The sequence below is a fragment of the Triturus cristatus genome, chromosome 5_1 (assembly GCF_964204655.1).
Source record: "Triturus cristatus chromosome 5_1, aTriCri1.1, whole genome shotgun sequence".
Lineage (NCBI taxonomy): Eukaryota > Metazoa > Chordata > Amphibia > Caudata > Salamandridae > Triturus > Triturus cristatus.
In genome coordinates, this window is record NC_140587.1 from 3,990,703 (window position 1) to 4,008,218 (window position 17,516).

At 46.1% G+C, this 17,516-nt stretch overlaps 1 protein-coding gene across 3 annotated transcripts in view; it reads left to right on the forward strand.

Moving 5' to 3' along the window:
* Positions 1 to 17,516, forward strand: part of LOC146829915 (butyrophilin subfamily 2 member A1-like) — a 193,064-nt gene that overhangs the window by 165,402 nt on the left and 10,146 nt on the right. For all 3 annotated transcript variants that reach the window (XM_085604184.1, XM_085604186.1, XM_085604185.1), the window contains one exon: positions 12,275 to 12,391. In XM_085604184.1, the coding sequence (XP_085460310.1) occupies positions 12,275 to 12,391 (117 nt within the window). The remainder of the gene's footprint in view (positions 1 to 12,274; positions 12,392 to 17,516) is intronic.

The window sequence follows — 17,516 nt, forward strand, 5'->3', positions numbered from 1 at the left end:
GTAGCAGACCTGTGGTGTCATTTTGGAGTGCTTCCCAGGGGTGGCATAATACATGCTTCGGCCACTGGTAGGCCTCTCTGGTACTTTTGCCCTAGGTACATAGTATACCATATACTAGGGGCTTATAAGGCACTCCAAAATCCAATTAGAAATGTACCTAATGTACATGGAAACCATTTTAGAGAGGAAGCAGCTAGACTAAGGTCGAAAAACAGTGAAACACCAGCAAAAAGTGGGGGTACCCATGTGAAGCAGATCCTACTCTCCTACATCAGTGTGCGTCTGTATAAATCTGCGTGGGTCTGTGAGGGACTGTGTTTGTCTGCGTGGGTCTGTGTGGGACTGTGTTGGTCTGCGTGGGTCTGCCTGGGTCTGCCTGGGTTTGTGTGGGTCTACGTGGGTCTGTGTGGGTCTGGGTGGGTATGTGAGGGTCTGTGTGGGCCTGCGTCAGTTGGCAAGGGTCTGCCTGTGTCTGCATGGGTCTGTATGGGTCTGTGTAAGTCTGCGTGGGTCTGTGAGGATCTGCGTTTGTCTGCGTGGGTCTGCTTTGGACTGTGTGGGTCTGCCTGGGTCTGTGTGGGTCTGCATGGGTCTGTATGGGTCTGTATGGGTGTGTGCGGGTCTGCGTGGGTCTGTGTGGGTCTGCGTGGGTCTCCCTTGGTCTGTGTTGGTCTGCGTGGGTCTGTGTGGGTCTGTGTGGGACTGTGTGGGACTGTGTGGGTCTGCGTTGGTGTTTGTAAGTCTGCGTGGTCTGTGTGGTTCTGCCTGGGTCTGTGTATGTTTGCATGGGTCTGTGTGGGTCTGTGTGGGTCTGCCTGGGTCTGTTTGGATCTGCGTGGGTCTGTGTGGGTCTGTGTGGGTCTGTGTGGGTCCGCATGGGTCTGCGTGGGTCTCCCTTGGTCTTTGTCGGTCTGTGTGCATCTGTGCGGGTTTGAGTGGGTCTGCGTGGGTCTGTGTTGGACTGTGTGGGTCTGCGTGGGTCTGTGTGTGTCTGCGTGGGTCTGTGTGGGTCTCTGTGGGTCTGCATGGGTCTGCCTGAGTCTGCCTGGATCTGTGTGGGTCTGCGTGGGTCTGCGTGGGTCTGTGTGGGTCTGCATGGGTCTGCGTGGGTCTCCCTTGGTCTGTGTGGGTCTGTGTGCATCTGTATGGGTTTGAGTGGGTCTGCGTGGGTCTGCGTGGGTCTGTGTTGGACTGCGTGGGTCTGTGTGGGTCTGTGTGGGACTTTGTGGGACTACGTGGGTCTTTGTTAGTCTTCGTGGTCTGCGTGGGTCTGCATGGGTCTGTGTGGGTCTGTGTGTGTCTCTGTGGGTCGTTGAAGAACCAGAACCTTATGGGCCTGGCGGTGCAGGGTACGCCTTAATCTCCGGGGTTCTCCTGCTTAGCTACACAGAGACACGGGACACTCTGCCAGGTGTAAAAGATTGGAATTATTAGCTGCAGCTAGCACAGTTATCCTAGAAGTACACACGGTAGGTTCTCAGGAGACTGCCACTTCACTCCGTGGCGCACAATCTTATATAGTACATAGGTGACATATACATTAACCAAGAACACACCTAAAACATATAAAAGGAACCAATACGAGAAGTTGGAAAACAGAACAGAACCAATAGGAAAAGTTGGAAAACAGAAGTATCGAGTAACTCGAAGAAGCCTCTCCTCCAACTGTGTTTGTCACCCCTCCCCGCAGGTTAATGTATTAACGTGTCTGTAACTGACTTGCAGGTGGTGAGATACGTTTGTATGTTTTGGAGGACAGTTGTAATACGAGAGAATACGAGCAGAGGACAGCGAAGGCCAGACGATAAGATAAAGTCAGAAAAGAATAGTGTGAACCAACAGATAGTTGAGACAAGGATTAGGAAAACCAGACGAGGATTAGTGTACTCGGCCAGTCCTAACACCAGCTTTGTAAATAGAGGCAGAAGGCTTACTTCGACACGACGCTGCAGGAAAAGCAGAGTGAGGGCAACACAAAATGGCGGCGGAGCACCAAATGGCGGGTCGATACGATCGTGATCGAAAATTGAATTTCCTCAGACCCGCCTTTTGCCAGAACTCAGGCAAGATACATAGATTCACGTTAATCTGAGTCAATGTCGATGGCCATGAGGTCATCGAGCTGTTGCTGTAACATCATTCTAATATTCTCTGTTCTCTGTAATTCGGGTTTAGGGATGCATACAGTAGCACAAAGGTTGCAGATGGCGGGGCCACAGTGTATACAAAGACAAAAAGAGAAAATGATGGCTAAAACTATTCCAAGGAATGTCAATACCTTCCAACCCCATTTGGACCGTAGTCCCCAAAACCACTCCAATAATGACCAATCTCCTTCGTCCTGATGAATCGACTCGGAGATTACATGTAATTTAGAAATGGCTTGGTATACTGTCGGATCATCATCAGGTATGAAAATACAGCAACTTGACCCGATCAATCTATACACTCCACCACGATCCGCAAGAACAAAGTCTAAGGCAACTTGGTTCTGTAAAGTCATAAGACGATCCGCCTGTAGTTCTGCAGTAATATTACTTAAGGCTCCTACAGTGATGTCTATAGTGGTCTCGACAACACAAACCAGGCCCAACACTTGGCTAAACTTCAACGCCTGCAAAATGCTGCGGCAAGATTAATCCTTGATATCCCCAGATCTGAGCCAATCACACATAAATTAAGATCCTTACATTGGCTACCAATAGACAAAAGAATAAAATTTAAATCTGTCTGCCTGACATACAAGGCCTTGCAAGGGACCGGATCTAAGTTTTTGATAGACCACCTGCAACTGTACGAGCCCCCTAGGACCCTTCGTTCAAGTCAATCTAAACTCATTCAGACTGCAAGATACAAGCAGGTCAGATGGGGGGGGAGAAGCTTTCTGTTACATGCAGCAAGGGCGTGGAATCTCCTTCCTATCACTATCAAAAACAGCCCCTCTATCCTGTCATTCAGGAAAGAGGTAAAAACCTGGCTGTTCTCTTCCTTGTAGACCAGGCCGCTTACTTTTTCACCAGGTAGTCATTGTCTCTGCTCAGCGCCAAGACGCCTATGGGCACACGTGCGCTTTATAAATTTTTAATCAAATCAAAATCAAATCAAACCAGCTGTCTTATATTTCTGCTGTTGGCCGTAGGACCCCAAAAAGGAAGAAATCCTTTGAGGAAATCTCCTCCCTCTTGTCCTGCTGTGTCTTTGGAATCAATAATTCCTCTGCCATATCTATTTCGATGATGATTGGAAGAAGCGGTGTATGTAGGAGGAAAAAGGAAAGCTATATAACATGTACCAGAAAAACCAGTCGGCAACCAAGTGTAAGCTCTATCGTGACAGATGAAATATGTGCCCTGAGATGGTACTAACGGCGGCGAATTCTGAGAGGAGTAGATGTATGTGTGGGAACAGTTATTTCTTTGCCCGATGTTAGCAGACTGCCCGTTTATTTGCAAACAGAAATTGCCTTGATAAGGAATAGTCCAAATCGGTGGAGATTTTCCTTGTTTAACCTTATCACTAAGGCTAGTGACATAATGGGTGACATTCCAGTTAGTATACGCATTTCTTTCATCAACGGAAATCCTACTATTTTCCATGATTTTAGCCATAGCTACCATTCCCTTTATCAATGAGCCTTGATTAAAATCTGGACCACCAATATATGAACTAACGGGTCGTTTGAATTTGCTTTGATAGGCGTTGGAGAAGATAACAAAATAAGTCCAAGCGGAACCTTCATAGGAAAATGGAAGAACTAAATACGGCATCCCTTTTTCTGTGGTATGTGGCATAAGTCCACACACCCAACAGTCGGTTGTATTAATCACTAATTGGTGTTGATGTAATAACTGAATAAATGAATTATTGTAATACTCAGTTGGTCTAATGAGTTCATGTTGGGGAAGTGTATGAAATAGATGTGGAGAGACAGTAGAAGATAAAGAGATAGAAGGAGAGACAACTTTTCGCTGCAGAGCATAAACAATCCAACTTATACACGCCAATAGAATACACAATAATATAATAATACATAAAGCTATACTAAAACGACTGTACATTAATCTACAGGATTCTTTTCTCATTTCATCCTTTTTCTCTCTATTCCCTAATGTAGTTTCCATCTTTCTAAGTGGATGCTCATGGCAATATTCCTCAATCACTTAGTCGCGATTGTCTGCCGTCCTATGACACTGCAAGTCCTGCAGGCCTATTGCCACAACTCAGGTCACAACCAAGACTCCTACCGTGACCCTGCAACCGAGATAGAATACTACATAGGAGAGAAAGAATTTCAAGTTTTCTCTTTCAGTCTTGACCTCAAGTTGTAGTGAGTTCGGTTGGGAACAGTCTGATCCTGAAACAATGTTCGTGGATTTGTAGTGTCTAAGCGAAGATGTGTTGGTACAGCTTGCTGAAGAATATCATCATCCTCTTTCTCCGACAAGGTTCCATTCAGGTGTGCATCACTAAAAGGTACAAATCGTGGAACCTTCTCGCTTTCAGAGTCTCTAATACCCTTACGGATCCACTGATCAAAGGGTAGAGGCAAAGGCACTTTCTTGCAATGCACGCCGTGAATCCAGTTTTTCTTTCCTTCAACTTTCACCGCTGTTCTCATGGTTAGAAAAACATGTCGAGGTTCCTTCCACCGAGGCTCCAAATTTTTCGTCCTTTGGAAATTCTTCACACAGACCCAGTCACCTGGCTGGATGGAATGACCAAAAGTCTGTGGAGGCCTCTGGCAAAGCACTCTGAACCTGTTGATGGAGAACACGCAATTTAGTCGTAAGGTCGTGCAAATAATCAATCAACATTGGGTATGGCAAGTCTGAATATTTCTTAGGGCGAGGTACTCCCCATATATTTGCTGGGCGCCCAAAAACCACTTCGTAAGGGCTAAGTCCCAAACGAGATTGTACTGCAGTTCTGGTGGATAGAAGAGCCAATGGTAGAGCATCGGGCCAATTAAGTCCTGTACTAGCTTGCACCTTTGCGATTTTAAGCTTTAAAGTACCATTGTAAGATTCTACTAAACCCGCTGACTGTGGATGATTTGCCGCATGGAACTTTTGCTTGATACCAAGACCCGCACAAACTTTCTGCATGACCTGGCCCACAAATTCAATCCCATTGTCACTCCAGACAATGCGCAGCAAACCAAACCTAGGGAAAAATTATTTTAGTAGAACTTTAGCAGTAGATAACGCAGTATTGTCTTTCAAGGGGTATGCTTCTATCCATCTAGAAAAGGCACATACTACCACCAGAACATATTTAAGGTTGTTGCATCTTTCCATATGAATGTCATCGATTTGCAACACTTCAAATGGATATGTCGGAGGAGCAAAGTGACCTGCTGGAGTTGGAGTTCCCTTTCCTGGATTATACATTAGACAAACTATACAATGTTTCACTACATTGTCTGCACACTTTGGAATTCCTTCGTTCTGCCACACTGGAGCCAAAAGCTTGCATATACCTTTCGCACTTAAGTGGGCTGGACCATGCGCCATAGTAACTACAGGTAGTACATAAGCGTCTGGTAACAGCCAACGTTGGTGTTCTGACAATTCCACCCAACATCCCATCTCATCTAACATTCCTGTACTTTCTTTCCACTTTCTCAATTCCTTCTCTGTAGCCTCTTCCTGAATCGACCTTACACTTTCTACTGTATCCTCATACATTCCTCTCTGACCCAATTTGCAGGACCCCCAACATACATTCGACTTGTAGCATCTCTCGCTGTCCTTTTCACTACCTCATCTGCAAATGCATTTCCTCGACCAACATCATCTGTAACTTTCTTGTGTGCACTACACTTCACAATCGCTATTTGGGCAGGCAAAGCAAGTGACTCAAGAAGGTCAGTCACCAACTGTCCATGTTGTATTTTAGTGCCATGCGAAGTAAGGAATCCCCTTTCTTTCCACAGACGCCCAAAATTGAACGCCACACCAAATGCGTACTGGCTGTCACTATACACATTCACTCTTTTTCCTTTTGACAACACACATGCTCTTGTCAAAGCTATCAGGTCTGCTGCTTGAGCTGAATTGTGTCTAATGCGTGCTGTTTCCACAACTGTATGTAAAGTAGTAACAGCATAGGCTGAAGTCGTATCTCCATTAGGAAGCTTGAAACAAGAACCATCTACCCATAGAATTCCATCCAGATTCTCTAGTGGTGTATCTCTCAAGTCAATCCTTCCTTTTGTCTCTTCCTCAGTACGGAGGAAACAATCATGTTGTTCCTGAAAATCTTTATCTTCTGGAAGAGGCAACAAAGTAGCTGGATTTAAAGTGTTACATCGTTTGATGTGCACGTGACTAGCCAAGAGCGTCAGCTCATATCCAGACAAACGAGCACTCGTAAGATGCTGCGTTTTCGTCCTGTTTAGTAAGGTATCCACTGCATGTGGCACCATAACAATAAGAGTGTTATCTAGCAACACTCCAGCAGACTGTCGAATAGAAATTGCTGCTGCTGCTGTCGCTTTAAGACAACTAGGCAATGCCTTAGCTACTGGATCTAACGTAGCCGAAAAATAGGCACATGGCCGCTGTTTGTCTCCAAAACGCTGCGTTAAGACTGACAACGCACAACCCTCTCTCTCATGGACATAGAGCGTGAAAGGCTTACTGTAATCAGGAGTACCTAACACAGGAGCAGAGCATAGAGCAGCACGCAAGTCAGAAAAACTCCTCTGACATTCGTCAGTCCACGGAAGGGGGTGAGGTGTATCTTTCAAAGTCAGTGCCAACAGAGGTTTGGCCAACAAATAAAAGTTCGGAATCCACTGCCTACAATAAGAAGTAATGCCTAGAAAGGCACGTACCTCTCTTTGTGTGGATGGCACAGACATTTGAGCAATCGCCTGAATACGTTCTGGGGTTAACCGTCTTCCCTCCTTTGACAAAAGATGACCCAAGTAGGTAACCTCTCGACGAACATATTGTAGCTTAGAAGGAGAAACCTTATGATTCAGATCAAATAAGTGACGTAACAATGCAACAGTCACATTCTTGCAAATATCTTCTGAATGAGCAGCGATTTACTAATCGTCCATGTACTGGATAAGAGCAGCACCAGACGGCAAATGAAAAGTATCAAGATGACATTTTAAAGCTTGACTGTAAATAGAGGGACTTTCACAATAGCCCTGAGGTGCGCGCTTGAACCGGAAGCTTCGGCCTCCAAGTGAGAAGCCAAAAATATCCCTACTCTCTTCTGCAATGGGAATACTAAAGAAAGCATTTTTTAGATCGATAACATGAAACCAAGTCGCTGTGGAAGGTATCATCGTCAACAGAGCAGTGATATCTGGGACGACCGGAAACTGTGGTACAACAATTGTGTTTACCTCCCGAAGATCAATTACAAAACGATAAACAGGAGGCTGAGAAGGATCAGTGCATTTAAGAACAGGAAGAATAGGACTATTGCATATGTTTCCTCTCATTTCTCCAACCACACCCTTCTGAATTAAATCATGAATGATTTCCAAAAGCGCTTTTTCACCTTCAGTAGAGATTCTATATTGCGGAATACGTGGCAATTCAGCATTAGGCTTGAGAGTAACAACATAAGGTTGGATCTCAAGACAACCAACATCGTTCGGACCCGTAGCCCAAAGCTTTGCAGGAAGAGAAAGCAATTCAGGTGGAAATTGGTCTTTGGACAAATACATTGGAGAAGTCAGTTTCTGTCCTAAAGTAAGATGTACACCAGAAGGAGAACAATATATCGTAGCATGCATTCTTTTCAACAAATCCAAACCCAACAGATTCTCTCCACAACCATTCATCAAAAGAAGCGGAGCTTCCAAATCATAAGGGACAACTGAAATAGGCAAAGGGCAAGAAACCGGTTTACGAACTGGGGCGCCAGAAAATCCTACAGATACATTCGTTAAGCCAGACAAAGGTGCCCCAGGGAGTTTAGAATGAATGATAGAACTTCTCATCACACCAGTATCTAAAAGAAATGGCTCTGAAACACCCATTGTAGTGACATTAACATAAGGTCCATTCTGATCTACTGGAATCGACACAACTCCCTTACTTTGTCCATGGCTGTCCTAGTTAGCATGAAGACTTTCATTCTCGCCTTCAATATAATGATCTTCATTGTAGTACTGTGTAGATCTAACATTTTGCTGATCAAAGTAATTCACGGAATTTGGAGGAGGAAGGGAACGCTGTTCTTGAGTCAACACACCTCGACCTCTACCTCTGTTTGCTGACTGGGGGCCACCACGACCTCGTGGAGCAGATAGTGCTCCATTGCGCTGCAATAAAACCGGACATCTATTCTTAAAATGACCTTCCTCCCTACAATAGGCACATTGATTAGGTCCTAACAAAGGTCGCGGAACATATGGCTCAGGCTTTTGATACAACCTCTGAAACTGCGGAGGCTGTTGTAACTGAGGCTGAGCATAGCGTGGAGGATAAGCTTGTTGCAAAAGAACCTTCGTTTTTAATTCTTTCGTCTTTTTCTCTTGTTTTTCTTTTTCTTCTTTATCTCTATTTTCATAATATTGAGCAGTAGCCAATATCTGGGCAGAAGAAGAAACAGCCCATGAACTTTCAGAATCTTTCAATTTGTGTGACAGCTTGGGAAGCAAATTAAATACAAACTTGTCTACAAATAATCGCTGTCCACCCTCTGTAGCCATATCTTGACCACTGTGATCGATAAATGTCTTCCTCAAAACGAGTGAAGAAATCGGAGACACTCTCATCTTTCTTTTGTTTACATGCTGCCAATTTATCCCAGTTAACTCTCAAGGCAGGCATCATCGTTTTCATTAATGTAATAATCCTACCAGGGAGTTCCGAGATCAAAGCTTCAGGCTTCGCACCACCCACTTGAGCTGCATCTGCGGCAGATATAGCATTTCAATCACCACCCAATTCTTGAACATGATCCTCTCTACGAATTTATCCCATAATGCTTGTGGGACTACATTTCCCATTAACATGTCGATATCAGCTAAGTTCATGATGCAAGCATCAGCAGTCTGTGATAATTCTTTATAATAACCTGCAGGGTTTTTACGAGGATCTGGTAGAGTTTGTTTAAGTGCTAAAACTTCAGATCTCTTCCAGGGGACATGTACCCATATACGTTGGAAGTGAGCAGGAATAGCTGGATTAGCACCTTGAGCTGCAACTTCTTCCTTCCATATTGGAGGAACCTCTCTCATAGGATAATTTTTCAGTGTCAGTCTAACCGAAGGATCGGAGTCAAGGAAAGTCTCGGAGGACAATAAGGATCTAAAGGTAATAAGTGTCCTTACAGCGTTCTCAACCTTAGAACCCACAATAAGTCCTTTATCGAAGTCAGCCTGAACATCTAACAGACCTTGTGGAACCGAACTCAAATTCATATCCTCCCATTCTTTAGCAAGAGTATCACACATTACATTAAAAACATATCTCTGCGTAGGCGCATTCCATTGTGAAAAGGTAGACATAATATCGGGCACACTATATTGGGGATCCCTCTCGATCCATTTGCGTGCGAGAGAGTCCAACTTTTCTCATTCTTCAGAAGCTGGGAACTGACTACGAGATTGCCTTCGAGCAAAAGCCGGAGACAAATTTAAAGCCTCAAAGAAAGGAGATAAAATACCAGTGACAGTGTCCGTGAGTCGCTTACGCACAGACGGAGAATTGGACATAAGGATAGGGGCCAAAGTATTAGGCGAACTAACAGAAGGAGAACCAGTAATTGCTGGAGGAGCAGAAGGCAAAGGAGATCGAAAATCGGGAGATCAGGGCAAAGAAGTAGAAGGTAAAGCTGGAAGGGGCAGTAATACTGGAAGGGGCAAATTCGGAAGAGCCGGAGCAGGCGGAGGTACTGCTGGCGGCTGAACAGGCTGTAACAACAGGGGTGCATTAGCACCTTGCTCATAGGGCTGAGGCAATCTCAATAAGTGAGACATCAGGGGATCTTCTTCTAAGTCTTTCTTGTGATCGGGAGGGGAAGTAGGCAACACCGGATAGCATTTATCTATCGCCATACGATGCTGTCTCTCTGAAATTTCCATCGCATTATTCATTTCGTCATCTTTGAATTGTTGGGCAGCCTGTATAATCGTCATACCCTGTGCTTTCCTCTCTCGTTTTGCTTGCTTAATTTCTCTGTTTGGCTTCCTTACGCCAAAGGCGGAAAGAGTCAAACATTGCCGGCCGGGCTTTTCTTTTAAATAAAACTGCTTCTAAATTATCTAGCACTTCAGGCTCGAAACTACCATTTTCTGGCCATTTTAAAACACCATCTTTCTTCGTGTATCGGGTCCATGTCTCGTTAAAGGCAATGGGGCCAACACCGTGTTTAGAATAGAACTCATATTTGGGAGTTCCAACCGATGGAATCGGACAAGAGTCCTCAAGCCGGGAATCCCTATTACAACCAAAGCAACAAAGTTTTCCAAACTTGGTCAGACCAGGCATCTCGTGATTTTACCTGACTGTTCACAAACTTCAAGGGGGTAAACTTTAGGTTACGCAGCACAAATGCACTTACCCCTCGGCTTCGGCTATTGCAATAGTCGAATCTAAGGACCAAAGAAACAAAGAAACAAAGAACCAAAATTGTGGGAGCGACCCACCAAATACTTAACTAAGGATGTCTTCCTACACCAACAGAGGCCCGTCTATCGTCTCGCCTTACCATACATCACCAAAGGAAGGGCCAAGGCAGGGCGGCAGTCAGGGCAGCAGTCGTCAGCAGCCGTCAGGAAGGAGTAACCACGCTGCAAAAGACCTTTGGACCACTTCGACATACAGGGGTCGCTTGACGTGGTTCGCGATTCCTCCAGAATTTTCTTGCGGGGTTCCTCACGACCTTCAGGCAGAACCACTACCACTGAAGTCGCCCCACTAGGGCGCCAGTTGAAGAACCAGAACCTTATGGGCCTGGCGGTGCAGGGTACGCCTTAATCTCCGGGGTTCTCCTGCTTAGCTACACAGAGACACAGGACACTCTGTCAGGCGTAAACGATTGGATTTATTAGCTGCAGCTAGCACAGTTATCCTAGAAGTACACACGGTAGGTTCTCAGGAGACTGCCACTTCACTCCGTGGCGCACAATCTTATATAGTACATAGGTGACATATACATTAGCCAAGAACACACCTAAATCATATAAAAGGAACCAATACGAGAAGATGGAAAACAGAACAGAACCAATAGGAAAAGTTGGAAAACAGAAGTATCGAGTAACTCGAAGAAGCCTCTCCTCCAACTGTGTTTGTCACCCCTCCCCGCAGGTTAATGTATTAACGTGTCTGTAACTGACTTGCAGGTGGCGAGATACGTTTGTAAGTTTTGGAGGACAGTTGTGAAACAAGAGAATACGAGCAGAGGACAGCGAAGGCCAGACGATAAGATAAAGTCAAAAAAGAATAGTGTGAACCAACAGATAGTTGAGACAAGGATTAGGAAAACCAGACGAGGATTAGTGTACTCGGCCAGTCCTAACACCAGCTTTGTAAACAGAGGCAGAAGGCTTACTTCGACACGATGCTGCAGGAAAAGCAGAAAAGACTTCGTTCGCCGTGATGCCTGAGTGAGGCCAACACAAAATGGCGGCAGAGCACAAAATGGCGGGTCGATACGATCGTGATCGAAAATCGAATTTCCTCATCTGTGTGGGTCTGCGTGGGTCTGCATGTGTCTGCCTGAGTCTGCGTGGGTCTGTGTGGGTCTGCATGGGTGTGCATGGATCTGTGTGGGTCTGCATGGGTCTGCATAGGTTTGTATGGGTCTGCCAGCTGAAGGAAGGAGCCATGAGCACAAACAAAACCAGACCGTTTACACGCACCCCGCTTGGAGGATGTAATGAGCATGCAATGCTCCCCCTGTCTGGCCAGAACCCTAACATCCTCCCAGGCCCCATGCAATTCCCCTCCTACGTGCCCCGGGACCATATATTCTCCCAGACCCCTGTGCAATGCTCCTCCCTCCTGGTAAAGCCCCTGCAGAGGCTCTCGCCTCCCACTCACCACTTGCCAGGTGGTGTGTGAGGATAGAATCATTATAAACATTTGGATCTGGACCTGGATTGTAATCCTCCTTGCTAGAAGGTTACTGCTTACAATATGTTGAATATTGAGGATAAAATGCTTCATTCTGTTCTCTTAATGTTCAGGCATTTACTCCCAGTTATTAATACAATGTGGGGAATTATCTGTTTTATTCTCTTTTGCTCTTGAGCCATTAAGTAAAATACTGTGGAGTAATGTGTTTTTTCTCCTAACAGACACATTCTTCTCTCCAGTGTCTGCACCAACCGTGGTGCTGCTTGTGGGTTTGATCGCTCTGATGGGGGTCCTTGTCCCCGTCACTTACTTCGTCTGGAAATATCAAAAGGAGAACGGTGAGTGGCTCTGAACATCCAGTGACATGAAGTGGGGGAAGTCGCTGTGGTCTGCCCACCTCCCGCAGGAGGTGTTGCAACTCCCTAACCGGCCTCAGAGCTGTGTTCTGTCCTTGTGCAAGTGATGGCTGCAAACTGAATGGTCCTGCTTAGGAGACTGACCAACTCCTTGTACCTACCGTCCAGTACATTTGTGCAGCGGGTGAACCCCTTAAACCGAGAGTCCGGTACTTCAGTGCAGCGGGTGAACCCCTTGAACCTAGAGTCCGGTACTTCAGTGCAGCGGGTGAACCCCTTGAACCTAGAGTCCAGTACTTCAGTGCAGCGGGTGAACCCCCTAGAATCTAGAGTCCAGTACTTCAGTGCAGCGGGTGAACCCATTGAACCTAGAGTCCGGTACTTCAGTGCAGCGGGTAAACCTCCTGAACCTAGAGTCCGGTACTTCACTGCAGCGGGTGAACCCCTAGAATCTAGAGTCCAGTACTTCAGTGCAGCAGACCAACCACTTGAACATCGGTGCACCAGGGCAGGATACAAGACAAAAGCCTCAATAACAACTGTCCGGTAAATTACGAAGTGTGAGGCGTCTCCTGTTACCCCAGATATCAGAAATATGAGTTGCATGGATTTTATCACACCTGTAAATATAATATCTGCTGCCCTTGGATACATTTCAACAGGTCACACTCACACCAAATATAGCATGTTATGTTCTATTTGTAAACAGCTGATAAATGTCACCCCTGATTCCGAACAATTCTGTCTTTGTCTCTCGTAATCAAGGCCACAGTGGTGTGGGCTCTGATAAACAGGAAGTGTGTCATCATATGGACCTGGGCTCCAGGAGGGAATGTGGGAGTAGGCAGCATGCACACACTGTAGCATAGACACACAGTAGCGTAGACACACACTATAGGGTAGACACACACTGTAGGGTAGGAACACACTGTAGCGTAGACACACTGTGGCATAGGCACACTCGCCCCTCGCGGACCGGGGAAACAGCGGGCAAGCGAGACATCAGTTGGTGTATTAAGTATCTATGTGTGCATGTTTGTCTGTGTGCTGCTGTGCCATTTTCAGTGAGGTAAGAATATGATGTTATATTATGAAGTTACTGTATCATGTTATGTTATTTTAGTTTAGGTTCTTTTGATATTATCTTGGGTAGATATAATACTATTTTATGTTAGTTTAGGTTAGGGAAGATGCTATGATTTTATGTTAATAAGATATAATATTTTATGTCACTTTAGGTTAGGTTTTGTTGTTTTATGAAGGTATGATGAGATAGTAGTTTATGTTATGTTAGGTCATATTATGAAGTTTTAATACTGTGTTATGCTTTGTCAGGTAAGATAATTTTATGGTGTCATGGTATGCTATTCTCTTTGGCTAAGATTTTATTATATGAAGTTATTATATTATTCTATTTTAGATTAGGTTAGGATAAATTAGGTTAGTTTAGATTAGGTTAGGAAATGATGTTAAGTAATAACGTTATGATAATATAGGATTTTAGGTTACGGAAGGTGTTATAATTGTATGTTAAGAAGTTATAATATTATCTTCCTATAGCTTAAGTTGTGATGTCATCCTAGCTATGCCCCTGACATCCTCCTAGGCATCTGCAACACTCCTCCCAACTGGCCATGCCCTCCAACATCCTCAGAGGCCCTAATGCAATCCTCCTTTCCCCTGGCCAAGCTTCTAACATCCTTCCAGGGCCCTGTGCAATACCCCTTACACCTGGCCACACCCCTAATTTCATTTCAGGGAATCATGCAATGCTCCTCCCACCTGGCCACGCCTCTAACATCCTCCCAGGGCCCAATGTAATACTTCTCCCACCTGGCCACGCCCCTAAGATCCTTCAAGGCCCTGTGCAATGCCCCTCACACCTGGCCACACCCCTAATTTCATTTCAGGGCCTCTTGCAATGCTCCTCTCAACTGGCCACACCCCTAACATTCTCCCAGCACCCCATGCAATGTCTAACCATCATCTAAAATTCAACCCAACTATAACATAATTTCTTTTGATCTCACCTCCAAAATCAAAATCCCCGGTACAGGAATGAATGGCAACTTTCCTGCCCTGGATGGCTGCCCTGTCATTGTCCAGAGTGCTAGATCCCTTGGTGTCACTTTTGAGAGTCATCTAAATCTCCACATCACAGCTATGACCAAAGTGCACAACACCAACTCAGGCAGCTGTGGGGCTTCAGACAACTGATCCTGGAACAAGACCTCAAAACAGTGGTGCAATCTCTCGTCCTCCCAAGAGTAGATTACAGAACAGCCCTTCTCACAGGCATTCCCAAAGTCCATCTAGGCCCACTGAGAGCAACGCTACATGCGGCAGCATGCTTCGTGTTAGATCTCAAGAAATGTGACCACATTTCCTCAGCTCTGCTAACCCTCCAATGTCTCTCCATTGGCGCTAGGGCCTTATTTAAAACAGCCTGCATTACCCACAGAGCGCTGCACTGCTCTTAAGCCCTCCTACTTAAGTTATTAACTGAGCCAATCGGGTCCCCAGAAATGCCCAATCCCTGCTCCTGGAACCCCCACCTTCAGTTGAGAAAAGTACATGAGCCAGTCATTCTCTGGTAGTGCCACAAGAATCTGGAGCTCCTTACCTCCCTCCCTTCGCCTAACAATCTGCAGAGTCACCTTCAAAACGGACCTCAAGCTCCACCAGCTGAACAGACCCCTGGGTTAATCATCCTCGCCCAGACCCAAGTACTCTACCCAGGAGACAAGCTTCCTTCACTGTGTGACCCCATCATCTTAATCAATGCTCGGACCGTGTACGTCCCTGTCCAACGGCTGCTTTTATCCTAGTCATAGCTACCGATGCAATTTTCTGAACATGATTATTGTAACTGCACCTTGCTGTGCCCTTGTATCATACTACTGTTGTAAAGTGCTACTGTTGTAAAGTGCTACTGTTGTAAAGTGCTACTGTTGTAAAGTGCTCTGATGCCTTTGGGCCATGTCCATGTTATATAAAATTCCCCAAATAAAATAATAAAAGAATGCTCCTCCACCTGGTCAAGTCCCTGACACCATATCAGCCCCACCCACATGTGATGTTCCTCCCAACTAGCCACGCCCCTAGTGGCCTCCCAGGGTTCCTTGCAACACTCCCCCCAACTGGCCATGCACCTTACATCTTTCTAGGCCCCTGTGCAATGCTCCCCCCACCTAGCCAGGCCCCTAACATCCTCCCATGATCCCCTGCAATACTCCTCCACCTGATCAGGCCCCTAACACCCCCACAGGGCCCTGTGCAATGTTTTCCCCACCTGGCCACACCCTTAAGATCCTTTCAGGGCCCTGTGCAATGCACCTCCCACCTGGCCACCCCCCTAACATCCTCCCAGGCTCTCATGCAACGGTCCTCTCACCTAGCCAGGCTTCTAACCGCCGCACGTGGCCACTTCCAAATACTACAAGGGAATGATCTAGACATCAACGAAGTCAGAGAATAACACTACCAGCACAACACCAACGCCTAAAAATAAAAGAAATAAAAGAAAATGTAATATGTAAAAATTATACATATGAAAGTAGATATAATTGATGTAAATACATAACTGTAAAATTTGCACACACCTATGCAAACCACATTATAAAAATGTATTTATAACCAATGAACAAACATAGAAAATTGCCAATATGTAATTAATTAATTAATAAAAAAACACGATTCATCTCACATCTTACACAACTCCATGACTACTGAACGGCACAACATAACAGATTGCATGTCCCAAGCACACACAATCTACATGTACCAACATTTTGGCTTCTAGATTTACCTTTGAGAATAGACCTCATAGTTTGTGGTTGATCTGAAAATCTAGCCCTTATCCGGCCACGCCGGACCCTTCATTCAATGCACATTTTTCACGTGTAAATTGTATCTAAGCTTCTAAACCTACATCCGCCCTCAAGAGTAACGCCCAGATTCTCAAAGAAGTCACGAAACACAGCGCATCAGTCAAAAATGTTACGCTGCGTTGCAGGGAGAGAGCAGAAGAGCACCCTTCTAGAGTGGTATGGCTCTCTCCTATCCTATCTCTCTCAGCTGCCCTCTGACAGGCACACACCTTAGCGCCATGGTGCTACGCTGCGTGGCAGGGAGAGAGCAGAAGAGCACCCTTCTAGAGTGGTATGGCTCTCTCCTTTCCTATCTCTCTCAGCTGCCCTCCGACAGGCACACACATTAGCGCCATGGTGCTACGGTGCATGGCAGGGAGAGAGCAGAAGAGCACCCTTCTAGAGTGGTATGGCTCTCTCCTTTCCTATCTCTCTCAGCTGCCCTCCGACAGGCACACACCTTAGCGCCATGGTGCTACGGTGCATGGCAGGGAGAGAGCAGAAGAGTGCCCTTCTAGAGTGGTATGGCTCTCTCCTATCCTATCTCTCTCAGCTGCCCTCCGACAGGCACACACCTTAGCGCCATGGTGCTACGGTGCATTGCAGGGAGAGAGCAGAAGAGCGCCCTTCTAGAGTGGTATGGCTCTCTCCTATCCTATCTCTCTCAGCTGCCCTCCGACAGGCACACACCTTAGCGCCATGGTGCTAGGGTGCATGGCAGGGAGAGAGCAGAAGAGCACCCTTCTAGAGTGGTATGGCTCTCTCCTTTCCTATCTCTCTCAGCTGCCCTCCGACAGGCACACACCTTAGCGCCATGGTGCTACGGTGCATGGCAGAGAGAGAGCAGAAGAGCACCCTTCTAGAGTGGTATGGCTCTCTCCTTTCCTATCTCTCTCAGCTGCCCTCCGACAGGCACACACCTTAGCGCCATGGTGCTACGCTGCGTGGCAGGGAGAGAGCAGAAGAGCACCTTCTAGAGTGGTATGGCTCTCTCCTTTCCTATCTCTCTCAGCTGCCCTCCGACAGGCACACACCTTAGCGCCATGGTGCTACGCTGCGTGGCAGGGAGAGAGCAGAAGAGCACCCTTCTAGAGTGGTATGGCTCTCTCCCTTCCTATCTCTCTCAGCTGCCATCCGACAGGCACACACCTTAGTGCCATGGTGCTATGGTGCGTACCTGAGTCTAGCTTAGGTTTGTACAGAAACTGTACCCTTCCAGTACAAAATACGATGGCTAG